At 39.0% G+C, this 14399-nt stretch overlaps 1 protein-coding gene across 1 annotated transcript; it reads left to right on the top strand.

Moving 5' to 3' along the window:
• The first annotated feature begins 549 nt into the window (after positions 1–549).
• On the top strand, positions 550–13877 carry LOC142058828 (haloacid dehalogenase-like hydrolase domain-containing 5). Its single transcript, XM_075096718.1, has 8 exons — positions 550–818; positions 3082–3291; positions 4378–4490; positions 6317–6410; positions 7596–7629; positions 8501–8675; positions 10748–10936; positions 11758–13877. Exons 1-8 carry the CDS (start codon positions 669–671, stop codon positions 12152–12154), a joined length of 1362 nt encoding a protein of 453 aa, XP_074952819.1. The 5' UTR covers positions 550–668; the 3' UTR covers positions 12155–13877.
• Positions 13878–14399: the final 522 nt, after the last annotated feature.

The following is a 14399-nucleotide window of genomic DNA, read 5'->3' as shown; positions in this document are numbered from 1 at the left end:
GGCTGTTCTGCAAATGTTTGCTGGCTACTGCAAATGGAAAACAGTGGCCAAAACCCCAGGTCCACCCCTACCAGCACAATGTGCTGCGGGTTTTGTGCTGCCCACCTGCTTGCTCTGCGGCTGAAATGTTTGCTGTGCGAGGATGGGGCGGTTTGTTTCTGCTGTTACCGCCCATGACTTGCCTTTGACGTTCCTCCATGAGGTAATGCTTGAGGTGTCTTCTCCCAAGTCACTAGTGATAGGATGAGAGGAAATGGCCTCAAGCCGCATCAGGGGAGGTTTAGATTGGATATTAGGAAAAATGCCTTCACTGAAAGAGTGGTCAGGCATTGGAACAGGCTGCCCAGGGAGGTAGTGGAGTCACCATCCCTGGAGGTGTTCAAAAAACACGTAGATGTGGCACTTCAGGGCAGGGTTTAGGGGAGACATGGTAGTGTTGGTTTGACGGTTGGACTTTGTGATCTCACAGGTCTCTTCCAACCTTAATGATTCTATGATTCACGGCGACTGGGCTGGGTTGGCGCCGCCCGTGTTACGTCAGAGCTGGAGGCGGTGTGACGTCAGGGGCGCGGGGCGGTGTGAGCCCGGGCGGCGGCGGGCAGGCTGCTCGCTTGCTCGCTCGGTGGGCACCGCCGCTCCCTCCCGGTTCCTCCCGCCCCGCCGCCGTTATGCGGCGGGCGCTGCCGTCGCTGCTTCACACTCTCCTCAGGGGCGGCGCGGTGGGGCGGCCGCCCTGGCTTTCGGCGCCCAGTGGGCTCTGCGGCGCAGCGGCCCGCCTGCCAGCCCCGGCGGCGGAGGGGGGCGGCAGCGGCAGCGAGGTAAGCCCGGGGCGGCGGCTGCCCGGGAGCGGGCGGGAACCGGACGCGCCCTGCCGGTCGCTTCCAGGCGCGCAGGGCGGGCCGGAGCGAAACCGAAAGGGCATCGGGTGGCGGCCGGGTTGTGAGACGGGGCGGCGGACCCCGCTCCCGGGGACCTGTCTTTCTCCCCCGCCCGGAGGGATCGCCGCTGTCCCGCCCGCCGGGACCTGGGGGGTCGGTACCGGGGTTTCCCCCGGAGCCTGCGGGCCCCTTCCTGCGAGGGCCGCTTTCGCTTTACCTTGTGACCGAAGACGAACGAGGGACAGTCGTTACGATCGCGCACAGGAGGCACCCGGAGCGCGGGGCCCCGTCCTCTCCCCTTTGTTGTTGCAGCTCGCTTATTTTAGTATCTGTTATTGCAGTTCTCCTGTCGCGAAGAGAGTATTCCTTCATGGACAAAAGGTTAAACAAAAACCCAAACTAGCTATTGATTGCGTTATTTCCCCGGTGGATATACGCTGAATTCCCTTCTTATTTCTTTTTTTCTCTCTATACTTAGCAAAAGACTCTTTTTAATTGTTTGCTACAGTGTAAAATTCCCATTTGTAATCTGCATTATTTACACATAGCAAAATTAATACAAAGAACTGTGTTTACTACAAAACCATTATAGTATAGTTTCAGTGAATAGCCTGAGGTAATTACTGTAGCTTTATCGGCAAGGCTGCGATGTCATTTGTGTAGCGGCTGGGTTATTTCTGGTGTAGTGCTCACGAAACTGTCACAGGCAACTTGGAGACAAAGGTTGCAGGGCTTTTTGTTTTTAAATAGGGGGCTGATGATTATATAGGGGAGACAGGGCTTCAGGGGGGAGTACTTGCATGTAAAACTGAACAAACCCCAACTGCTTAATTAAAATCAGCAATATTGCAATACATTTAAAGTGTTCACTTTATTAAATTGGGCTCTGTTGGGGAATGTACTCAGACTCCTTAGTTTTCAAATGTTTGCGTCTCCTGGCTTTAGAAAAGGCAGCAGTGCCAGCCAGCGTATCAAGAATGTCTTTAGCTAAGTCACGTTCCTCATAGTGGTGGCAGTGTCTGTCTCTGTGCTATACCCAGCTGCAGGAAAATGTAGCAGATGAATAATTGCGGAGGGACAAAGTGCTGCTTAAATAGACAAAATGCCTTTCTCCCTGCATGGGAAAAACAGTGGGCAGGATTGCTGTCAGTATGTGCCCTGGGGCAGCTTGAATAGCAAAGGCTGTCCTTTCACCAGCTGAAGTGATTTCTGCACCTCTTCTCCCCATCATGCTTGGTCTCTGTGCTTGAGCTCTCCTTTTTCATCAAATGATGAAAGAGGGGATCATAAATCCTGAGAGTCTTTGGTTCCATTTTAGGCCTGGGAGAGAAATGATGTTTAGATTATAGACCCTTTTTGGCCCATCCTTTTTGAGCCTGATTCAGTAACGGTTTCATTGCTGGACAGGCCTCTCTCTGTCTTCACTCCTTAGGCTTATCACCCAGCTCATCTTTCTTACCTCTACTTAGCATTGCTCTCCTTTTTTGGGCTCATGAAGCCCAGTTCTTCACTTCTCCAAGGCAGGCAACAAGATAAATTTTAGTAATTCAGACAGCATCATTGTTTAAAAAGGTATGAACTTTAACAAGAGGCATTAGTCTGCCAGATATAAAACTAAGAACCAACTGAAGTGATGTATAAGGAACACAACAGATATCTGGCTGTCGTCAAACCTGTGTGGAACAGAAAACTGCAAGTGACAGTAGATAGAATTTTAGTGTCTAAACATCTTGTAAGGGACAAGCCAAGTATGATATTTGCATTCAAGACCTACCTGCTGCTGAAAAGTGTACTTTTGTTTACTTTGTTAGTGTTCTGTGCATTGAAATTACCTGTGAAATAGAGTGGGTTTGAATCAATCAAAAGTGTGACTAGCTGGCACAGCAGCATGTATTTTGTACCTCTTTTTATCAGTTTAACTCAATTCCTCCTAATCTTCTGAAATGTCCTGGAACTAGTCATAAAGCAAGGTAGAACTCATGAGGCTGTATGCATAAGGAAAGGGGGGTTGTAGTGCTCCTTTTTACACAGTAGTTACTGTAGTGTAATGTGTCTGTAAGGCACATTAAAACATGCAAAGTTAAAGATCTGTTCTCTGCGGAGGCGTCTGCTTTCATTGGGCTTCAGCTTTTGTAAGCTTTATCAAACGGGCATAAGTAAGGGCATAACTAATGTACTCTGTCTTCTCAATTCCTTTTTACAGCTCAATATACTGCCATCTTTTGGTTTTCTTTTTGACATCGATGGTGTACTGGTACGAGGAAAGACTCCAATTCCTGCTGCAAAAACAGCCTTTCAAAAGTTAGTTAATTCTCAGGGACAATTCGTGGTGCCTGTAGTATTTGTCACCAATGCAGGGAATTGCCTTCGCCAGAAAAAAGCTGATCAGTTGTCTCATCTACTGGGAGTTCCAGTAAGTAGCTTCAATCCTATTTATTTAGTTGTTTACTTATGGTGAATGTGTCAAATGTATTTTCTTCCATTAAATGCTGCTCAGTTAAGTAGTTTTTATTTTCCCTTAAGCCCCCTTAAATGCTTTGCTGGAGGTATTATAAAAAGTAAAAAATGCTGTCCAAAGCTAATGGTATTTCCATTGGTAAAGGTACTGATTTTTCCAGTGGTAAAGCTCATGGTAATGGTATTTCTTTGCAACATTATTATTGGGGGAATAAATATTACCTTCTCTTTCTGAGTAAAAAAGTGTGTTCCAGTAATATGAAACTGCTCTATCAAGCTGAATGCCTTCTGTGATAATGTGCAAGACAGGAGCTTCCTGCCTTTTTTTGATACAAGTGATAAAACTTTATTCTCCCCTGATTTGCAGGTGCTGCAGCCAGTAGGACTTCTCCATTGTTGGGGACTGTGTTTGAACATTGCTGAGATAAAGCCATAAAGTTAGTTCTGTGGTGCCTTGTGTTTCAAGGCCAGCAGACATGAGCATATTTGTATCAATAAAATCCTGTCATGGGTAAAATAACATCTTAGTTGTTTTTGGGTTTTGTAGATCTGTAAAGGTGATAAGTATCAATTTCTAACAGCATCTTTCTAGGATTATAACTTTACTGGTTTTATGCCTATTGAAGAATGGAGAACTGTAAACTAAAAGAGGGTCTTCTGATACAATTAAATCCATACTGCAGTCTAGCAAAGGGACAGCATTGGAACTTGGGCAATTCTGATTGTTCTCCCCTGTTTGTTTTCTAAATTAATTTGGTGATTCTGTAAAACTGGGAGAGAAAGCCTTGTGGTCATGTTGAATAGAGTAATTCTAGAAGCTGAAAGGGGTCAGTACGACAATTTGGCAGTAATGTATTTTTTTCTGGCATATTATCAATATGTTGTCTGTGAAACTTAGGAGAAAATGATATGGTAGGGTTTTAAGTAGACATGTATGATTGGTTTGTAACTCACAGAATGCGTCACATCTGTTAACTAAATCTACATATAAATAACTTGTCTGAAAAACAACAGATTCTTTTTGGTTTTAAATCCCAAACAGATTTCACAAGATCAAGTGATGATGTCACACAGTCCTCTGCGGATGTTCAAGCGTTATCATGAAAAATGTGTTCTTGTATCTGGACAAGGACCACTTCTTGATATTGCTCAAGAGTATCTTTCAAAAAAAAAAAAACCACAAACAACCCAACCCCCCCCCAACTTCCTGTTTAAGTACTTTCCTTAATCAAGCTCAGGGGATCCTGTGGGTCAAGTGAAGACCAAATATTTCAACACTACAAATCCAGTAGTAAGGAATTCCTACTATGATGTCATATTTATGTTTTGATGTGTTGATATTTGCTTCACTTTTTTTCCTTCCTTGTTAAAAACAGAACAAAGAGAAATTATTTTTTTTTTACTCATATGTAAATGACGCTTTAGCTTTATGCTTTACTTTTGAGACTTTCAGATTTTTAGACTTTGGACTTCTACGTTAGTTTTAGTGTTTACTTCAAACACTACTTTTTAGCATTTACTTTAAACACTTTAGGCTTGTGCTCTCCTGAGGATAAGAGCGTGTCATTCTACCTATTATTTATTACATCTGACTTTTAGCTCAGTGTCTGAAGATCTGCTTGTAACCATGTGCTTGAGGATATGGTTTAGTGGTGGACTTGGCAGTGATGGGTTAGTGGTTGGACTCGATGACCTTAAGGGTCTTTTCTAACCTTAACGATTCTATGGTTCTATGAGGCCAGGCCAGGTCACATTGTTTTTGTAACCAACACCTAGAGTAGAACTATACTTGAAAGTATTTTGCTGCTTCTATACTAACTGCCCCCCAAAAACCTTGAATTATGTTGAAATAATGAGCTATCAAAGCTTCAAACTGTAATTTAATGACCTTAACTTTTGCATAATCTTTGCTTATGCTTCCATTAACTCTCTTCTTCACTTCTTCCTTTATTGAGATTTTAATTAAAGTTGGTGTAAATCAGAAGTTGTAAAAAATGGATATGCAACTTTTAAGTCTAAGCTTTATTTCAAATACAATGGTGAGAAGAAGTTACTGAAGGAACATTCCACTTAACTGTCAAAATTTGTTAGGCGTGGCTAAGAGAAAAGTATATTACAAGACTGAATACAAGATATAAAACCCGTATTTCTGTTAGATAGCATTTTCATACGGGATAAGGTTATCTTACAATGACTTTACAAATGGCCTGTGGTATTAATTTCAATACAAAATCAGGTGGCTTAGTTTGTATAACTGAGATATTTCAAGCTCTTATTTTCACTTGCATTGTAAGATTGCATTGTCGTCTTATTGAGAGTAGCACCACAACTACTTTTTACACAAATGAGCAGTTTTAGTTTGATTACCTCTTGTTAACTAAGTTTAAATTAATGGGATATATCAGCATTTAAGAGCACTACTATGCAAATCAGCAGGTTATTTTTTCGCCTTTTTCTCCTTTCCTTTTTTAATGTGTTTTGGTATTTATCTTAACTGCCTGTAGAGTATAATTAACCCTGACTGGTCAGTCCACCATTTTGCAAGAGGCTGAACTTTACAGTATTTATCTAGCAATACGTTTGCAGCTATAATGGCCTAAGGCAAGCACAGTTTGTGGGACAGTATTTTTTCCTCAGCTAGCTCATATTTCTTTCCTATTACACAAGATGTTGCCTTGCTGTCCGATAAATTTCTTGTGCTTATGTAAATATGATCTTGGAGCATTGCAGGTATAAAGCGGCTTCTTACTTTTAATCTCTCATTTTGAGGAAGATTTATGTATAATTTAAGATTTCAGACACACGGGTCTCCCATTTATAAATAATGGGCTGATCATCTTTTTATCTCATATAAGAAAAAGTCAGTCTTTGATATGTTGCTTTCATTCCTACATAACTTGCTTTACCAGATGAATGGAATTACCAATTTTTACAATCTTTTAATATAAGCAATTCTGTATCCTTAACTGGTATTTGCCCAGCCTTGGTTTCTGTCAGCCTATTACCATTGAAACACTGCGGGAGAAACGCCCTTTGCTAGATGCAGTTGACCATGACAGAAGACCTAACGTTCTGGTGAGTATTTTTGTTTAAAAATTCTTTGTTTGCTCATTAGGTTATATTCTGTAATAGGGGTCAATATTTAAACTACCAAGCTAATGCTGTGGTTCTTAGGTTGTATTTTGACATTGCTTTTCTGCTTCTTTATTTGTTTTGTTACAGCATTTTCAAGAACAACTGTATAGACTTTTTTTTTAAATCAGTGGTAATTCTTTAACATAATCTTTGGTTTTGTAACTTCCTGTTGTGGGAAAACTTAAAATTTAGTACAGATACCTAATTCAAAAGCTGTGTTGGAAAGCTTACTAGCTTCCTCAGATGTGTGAAAGATAAAACGAGCTTTTTCCTTCACTATAGCATTGCTTTGGTATTGTTTCTAGGCTGTGAGGTCGCTTTGATTGTAAATTAATGCTTTGCAGATAACTAATTTTTCTGCAGAGGACTCCCTTTCCTCTTTATACCATTATTTAAATATTAACAGTGTGTACAGTATAGTTTCAACTGAGTTGTGCAGAATTTCAGGAAAAGTGAACTCATACACAGTAAATACATGCATGTATTGTACATATTCAGAGTCAATACATAGAATGGATTTTTTCCATGTGAAGTGAAGAAATGCTTTGTGGTTCATAGAATCCGTAACTCAGTTACACTATCACCTTTTGCCTTGCTTCTCAACTGTGCAGATGTAGAAGTTCAAGAAACTGTTAATGTATTTGTCACCAGAGGGGATAAATCATGAAGTGGAAACTTTTATTTCTTTAGCAAATGTATGACAATGTATTTTTCTTTCTTAGCAGTGTTAAAGAAATAAATTTCAAAAACTATTTTTTAAATAGTATCTTGTTGATACTAGAGGCCTCTTCTCCTGTGGAAAATTAAACGGCTGTACTTTCATATACAAATAAATCAATCAATCAGCTGAAGCTTTATTACTTGCCGGGGTAGTTAAGTAGTTAAGTAGGAGGCTAGCGAATGTAGAACACACTAACTTATCTGCTGTCGATTTGCCATTAGATTTCGCTTCAGAACTGAAATACAGGTTTCTAAGTAAGCTGACATCGAGTGTATACAAAAATAGAGAGTGCATTTCCTCTCGGTGCAGAAGGCAACTGTGGGAGCTATATTTGAATTTATTCTGTTAAGAATAGTAAGAGATGTTTAATCTTGTAGAAAACTTTCACTTTTTTCTTATTGCAGTATCCCTCTGCCGTGGAGCTTCCCAAGATTGAGGGTCAGTTATCTTTATTTAACTTGCAACTATCCATTAATAGATGAAATATCTTTATTGTACTTTATAACTAGAATTAATTTTCAGATTGCTGGGCACTTCAGAGAGTTGGCTGAGGCAATTCTAAAATTTCCTTGTTAGTGGCATCTGTCATTAATTTGGAATGTATCACGTGTGATAAAGCTGTTTTTTCTAATGTGTGCGGTTTTTTAAGTTTTGGAAGTAGGTGAGGTCTGTTTTCCTTTTCACCTGCCTTTAACAGGCTATTGTTGCCTTCCTTTCAGAAATGAGGAATGAACTGGCATGTGTTCAGAAATAATTGGTCTTGTTCTTAGAGTAGTCAGGATGGTCATTTCTGAGCTGTAGTGTGAGAAGCATCTTGTTTGAACACACTATATGCACTCTCATCTCATCTGAAGTACAGGAAAATAGAAACCAGACTTCAGGATTTAAAAATATCCATGTTTATTGCTGCAGGCCAGAAAAATGTCTAAAAACAACATTAACATTTTCTTTTAAGGTTAATAGGGTAACATCTCTGATGGATTATTTAAATACTGCATGTAAACATAGAATTCAGAGAGGTATGGAAGACTTAGAAAAACAATTTAGATTTTAATATTTTGTGGTACTATGGAGAAACTTAGCCAATAAAAAAAAATTCTTAAACCTGTAGATTTTTGCAGTGGGGTCTTGTTACTTCTGAGATCTTCTGTGAATGAATGGGTATGTAATATATTAAAACCCTAAGTTAATGTGACTATTTCATCGGTTCATGGTTAAATCAAATTACTTGTTCAGTCTCTTTAGACCAAGTTCTAGTGTCAGAGATTTGGTGCCCAGTTAACTAATTCCATAATCCTTGTTCTCATAGCTGTTGTTTTGTTTGGGGAGCCAGTCAGATGGGAAACCAACCTTCAGTTGATAATAGATGTTTTGCTCACAAGTGGCTATCCTGGAAATCCCTATCACCATGAAAATTACCCTCACATTCCAGTACTTGCTTGTAATATGGATCTGATGTGGGTAGCTGAAGCACAGTCTCCAAGGTAAGTGCAATTATAAGGTGATGTATCTGGGGTTTCCTCATTTCTTCAGTGGAATTCAGAGTCGCTACTTTTATACAAAACGCTTGCTATAGCTTCACAGTAGGTCTCAGCTTTGAATACAATGTCTCTAAAGGAATGCACATTCAGCAAATACTGCCTTATTCCTGTCTATGGTATTGCATTCAGGAAATCAGTTACTCACGATAGAAACTGCTTTTCAGTTCTAAACCTTTTTGTTTCCCCACTCCCGGAAGAGTAGGTTTTTGCCTGAGGGCCTCAGAGTCTCAGTTCGAAGGAAAAAAGATACAAAATTATCAAGGCTGTTGTTACATTTCATTAGGTCTTTCTTTGGTATTTTTCTTTTCCACCCTACAGTTTCTGCTAGTGTAAAGAATTGACCCTGCTAGTTGAAAGCAGAGAGTGGCTTTGAGCTGAGGACAATATAGTGAGCGCTTTAAGGAACATAAAAAACAAGTAACACACACAGGGCAAGGTGGCATGACCTCTGATAGTGGTTTTCTTTGATTTTGTTTTCAACAGAAGGTAGTTCTTTAATAGTTTTGTTCCCCGCTCCCCAGTCTAAAATTTGAACATATGCTGAAATTGTTGTTATCGTGACCGGACTGCTGCCTTGATCTTGGATCAACGATCTTGTCAGATAGCCTTACTTGGATGCAAAGACTATCTCTAATTAGCACATTGGCAAAATACATTTGTGTGATAGTTTCAGGCTCAAGTAAGGCCACCAATATATCTACAATGAATAAGATACGTCATTTCAGTTGTGTCCTTTGGGAAAGATCCAATATAAAGTTCATTTTTTCCTTTGGGTTTGACAGGATGATGAGTTTGTATCTGTCAGTGTTGTTACCTTCATTATTGGAATATAATGCCTTGACTAAGTTGTTTTAAGCTGTTGGTAATAATTACTGGAAATAGTTTTATCTTTATTTATTGGTATTTCATAATACAAAGCAACAAACAGGGTGGAGAGAGGGAACAAAGGGTTAATTCAGAATTCAGAAAAGCTAATTCTGTCCCACATGTAAAAGTGGTACAGCTGCTGCCTCCTTTGTAGCATTTTTCCTTAAAAGACTATTTTGATTTCTAGGCCACTGAGATTTCTTTATTCATACATCTATCTCTGTTGGTTTCTGATTCTCATTATATTAGTGTTTTGGGGTTGTTTTTTTTTTTTTTTAGGCTGTAGACACCTGGTTTGAGCAGCTGTACCAATCTGTGTTCATTAGATGTAGGATTGTTGTATAGCAACCTTTTATTCTTCTTTTGTGTTTTTGATAATTCCATATTTCTCAAGTGATACACATTAATTCATCTCTAATCCCACACCCTGACTTCAGTAGTGAAGTAAAACTGCTTTTTTCATCATAAGATTACATATTCTGAATTGCTGAATTACTGGCTTGGTTGATGACCCATCATCACTCATTCCACCTTGATCAGAATAACTGAGTTATCGAAAGCGTGCTGTAAAATTAGAGTTTGTTCCTTGATCCTCCTTTGCATCTGTTTTTTGGAGAAACCCATGAAGGTGTTTTGTTTCCATATTACAAGTGGGTTTTGGTATTCCCTTGTGTTTAAGGAGAGATTAATTTTCCTTCTGTCTGATCCTAACTTTCCATTTCTCCTCTTTGTTAGTGTAGCTGATTCTGTTAGCTCACTGCAGAGAGTAGGCTAGGCATTGTTTCAAGAAGCATTGGTTTTATAACTAGGGTATCTACTTAAATGCAAGTAACGCTAATACAAACCATTGCTACATTTTAAAAATAGATAACTCTTGTGCTCTCCCAGTCATGTGTGTTTATTGCAGTGTTTATTGTTAAGCTAATTGTTCAGCTAATTTTCAGTGAAACAGCTGTGGAAATGTTGCGTGCAAATGGCAGGAAATTTGGTAGTTACAGGATATGGCTTACTCCTAAAAGATCATGAAATAAAAAAGGCTTGCTTTTTAAAATCTGTACTTAATATAGAAGCATTTAAGTTGGAAAAGACCTTTAGATCATTGAGTCCAACCATTAACCTAACACTGATTTGTCTTTATCTCTGTGTAGGTTTGGGCATGGAACATTCATGGTTTGTTTGGAAAACATTTACAAGAAGATCACTGGCAAAGATCTGAAGTACGAGGCTTTAGTGGGCAAACCTAGTAAGCTGACCTACCAGTATGCAGAATACCTCGTCAGGGCTCAAGCAGCAGAAAGGCAATGGAAGCAGCCTATTCAAACTCTTTATGCTGTCGGGTAAGACATCATAAATCATAAATTTCCTGGTTCATCAGGAAATTACTCGCAACATAAATGCCAGCAGTGAAAAATAACACAACTCCAACAGCTTTGTTTCTCATACCATTGGGACCACCGAACATTCTTGGTGCTATGGTATACTTTTTGTAACGTTTTTGAGCCTCACTATTTCTAATCTTGAAAAGTAATAATAACGTGCGCTTTCTGTGCGTAATTTCTGTAGAAGCACAAAAGGTTTATATGCAACTAAGATTTCTCCTAGGTTTTTTTTTCTGTAACAGGCTGTGTAAATCTAACAAGAAGAATTTGCATAGGTATTTTGTTAGGTTTACTGGTGTAACACCAACAAGCTTTGAGTGAATGATGGTTATTAGGGAATGCAGAGCTAGAATTTATTTGTGAGGTTGTTAATCTTGGTCATACGCTACTGTGTGTCCTGCCACATCATAGAATCCTTTTCACAGAAAGAGATAAAGCTGTATTGTATTAAAGACTGTCCCAGGATCTGCAAGACGTTTGGTAATATAATAAGCTCATTCATGGACTGCTAGTACCTATCCTTTACTTCCTCTCCCCCTGCCCCATTGTGCAATTTCAATATGGAGAGTTATTAACTTTTATCGTATGTCATGCTTACTGAAAATGGTGTAATAAAATAACTATAGGATTGGATTTCTTTCTATCTGCATACTTCCACATAAAGTTATGTAAAGTATAAAATAAACTCTTAAATTGAAACCATAAGAATGCCTTTCACAAGATTGAAATTTGGCAACTAAAGTTGCACTGTCGACTAAACTTTCTTCTTCTATTTCCAGAGATAATATCATGACTGATGTCTATGGTGCTAACCTTTACAATCGCTATCTCAAAGAGAACTCCAGAAAATGTTCAAAATCACGGATTCAGGCCAAAGTTGCTAGTGGCAGAGGATCTGCTGCGCTCTCTCAGGATGATGAAATAGACAACAGTTGGGAGACGGAATTAGCGTCTGCAGCTGCTGCCCACTGTAGGTCTGTTCTGGTTTGTACTGGGGTTTACAACCCTCACACAGAGGTGCCCTTGGATACCACCGAGAGCATAACTGAAACGGTGTTCCATGGCCACAGAGATTTTAGATTTGATCCTGGTTTAGTAGAACCAGATCATATTGTGCCAGATGTTGATGCTGCTGTAGACCTGGTCTTCCAGCTGGAGAACTTTGCACCTAATTGAGATGATGTGATTTCTTAAGGACTACTCTGTGCTATGCCTTTCTTCCCCAAAAAAATAAAACTGTCCTTTAAAATTATGCCACAAACTGCTGCTTTCTAAAACTTTTAAATTTTAAATTAATACAGTCTTATATTAAGTATATTAATAAACCTAGGTATATTTATATACTTAAAGTATATTAAATATCAATAATGCTTTTTAAAGTACTTCAAAATATATAATTTCTTGTTTTAGTTGCCCTTCATTGTCCTGTTCATTATGTTAGGTATTCTAATAGCAATTTTTCAGAGTGGTTTATGGATGTTACTGGTTCTTAAATTCCCACATGATAGTCCATTCTTTTGTTTGCTGAAAGATTTAGCTTCTAGGTATTGGGAATCTTGAGGATATTGGATTGTGGTGCTGGGGTCATTGACGCAGTTACAAATTGGCTGGTACAGAGCACAACATGTATTACTGCTTGGTATTCTGCAAGTAATAAGCACTCTTTCCAATTAGAGCAAAGCACAAGCCTGTTCTGCTACTCTGTACTTGCTCATGTCTAACCCCACAGCCTTTCTTTTTATCCATTTTCCCCTGTGTCTGGAGCTGCTCTTGCTTCTCTCTACTCTGATATGTAAAGCCTTAATAGAATTGCCCATCTAAGATGGAGAAGGCTGACTTGTTAACACCATTTTTGGAACTCCAGCTAAGCTGAACACAGCCACTTAAGGAAAGCAGCTAACATTGCGAGTCCTGCGTGGCATAATGCTTAGCCTTTTTACCTTTTTATCTGCACTTTTTTGAGGAATTTAGAATCTTAGAAAGCTTTAGCAATTATGTTTCAGGTATTTCTGTCAGTTGGACTTTACCACTGAATGAGTGACTATAGTTTGGGCAAAAAGTGCCTAGTAATCTACTTGAAGCTTCATACCACTATGGTAATTAACCAGCTTTCAGTGTAATATATTTCACGTTATGTTGATGTTACACATTGTTTGGTTCATGGATTTTATAGCTGTTCATTTTTTTAAAAAAAGTAATTTATTTTGTGTTATTTTTGTAAAATACTTTTAAAAGTTTTCATCCAAAAGATGTCTTTGAAAATATTTTTGTGTTAATTTGTTATAACACGGTATATGGTGTACTTGTGACATAAGTTTGGAAAACATAAGCCGATTAAGTGTGTTTAAAACCAAAGTCAACTTACACACAAATATCACTTAACATCACCCTGGGGGCTAGTTGAGTTTTTATGTTTGGGTTTTTTTGTTTGTTTGTTTGGGTTTTTTTTCTAGTTAGAAATTGTACAAACAAAAATCCATGGGTCTTCAGTTTTCCCAAGTTCTTGCAGAACTAGCGGAATGCTAGCTTAAAAGCATTGGCAGACAGATGGTGGCATAAAGGGAAATGATCTCCTGGCCATCTTCACGGCTTATTATTCTGAAATCAAAATCTGAGAACTCACATCATTAAGAGAGCATTGCTGCTATGAAGTCAGATTTTTTTGTGTGTGTGTTTTCTCCATTTGCAAACCACTGTAATCACCCTCTGTATCATCAGGTTTGTTGATTCATTCACTCACAATGTTTCATAAGTAGCTTTCCACATACCTTGCTGAATCCAGTTTAAGGACACTGCTCTAAACAGAGTATTTCCTGTTTCTTCTCTGGGAAAGTGTTACAGCAGCACATTCTTACCTTTTTTAATGGGTACAATAAACAGATAAATACCTGTTTCTTTAGCACTTTTCTGTCATATGCCTGTTATTTCAAAGTATGCCAAATCTTTCTAAGTAAAGATTGTAGTTTTGTAAAAAGTCAGGGTGACTGAAGTTGCATTTTTTCAATACTGAAGCATGTTGCAGAGCTCTTTAACCATTGCTGGAAGGGGTTTCAGGCTGTCAGTGAAGCAAGGAATAAAAACGTGAAAGTTGATGAACAGAAAACGTGCAATTTGTTTCTTCTTTTTTTCCCCAGAATATGCATGAGCACTTGACAAGGTTCATGAAGGAACTGTGTATATACTTTTTAAACGTCATCCCTTATGGAGACATTAACTTACAATGCATGTGTAGAAAAAATACTCTCTGGCTGCTACTGTTTGTTAACTGAAAGGAAGACAGGTTTTTAGTCTATATCCCTCTTAGACCATTGAAGCTACATTTGCATTGCAGGGCTGTGAATGTTCCCTGATGAGTCTGCTTGAGCTTTCTTTAATGTGATTCTTTGTACAGAGGTATGACTGGGTCCCAACAGCGGACTAG

Source organism: Phalacrocorax aristotelis, chromosome 6 (genome assembly GCF_949628215.1).
Source record: "Phalacrocorax aristotelis chromosome 6, bGulAri2.1, whole genome shotgun sequence".
Lineage (NCBI taxonomy): Eukaryota > Metazoa > Chordata > Aves > Suliformes > Phalacrocoracidae > Phalacrocorax > Phalacrocorax aristotelis.
The sequence above is the reverse complement of the archived record's forward strand: the minus strand, read 5'-3'. Positions and strand labels throughout refer to the sequence as shown.

Coding starts and splice junctions, on each gene's coding strand:
- LOC142058828 (XM_075096718.1), top strand. CDS start 669: ATGCGGCGGGCGCTGCCGTCGCTGCTTCACACTCTCCTCAGGGGCGGC. Junction 4,491..6,316: donor CTTCTTGATATTGCTCAAGA/GTATCTTTCAAA, acceptor GTATTTGCCCAG/CCTTGGTTTCTGTCAGCCTA. Junction 10,937..11,757: donor CAAACTCTTTATGCTGTCGG/GTAAGACATCAT, acceptor TTCTATTTCCAG/AGATAATATCATGACTGATG.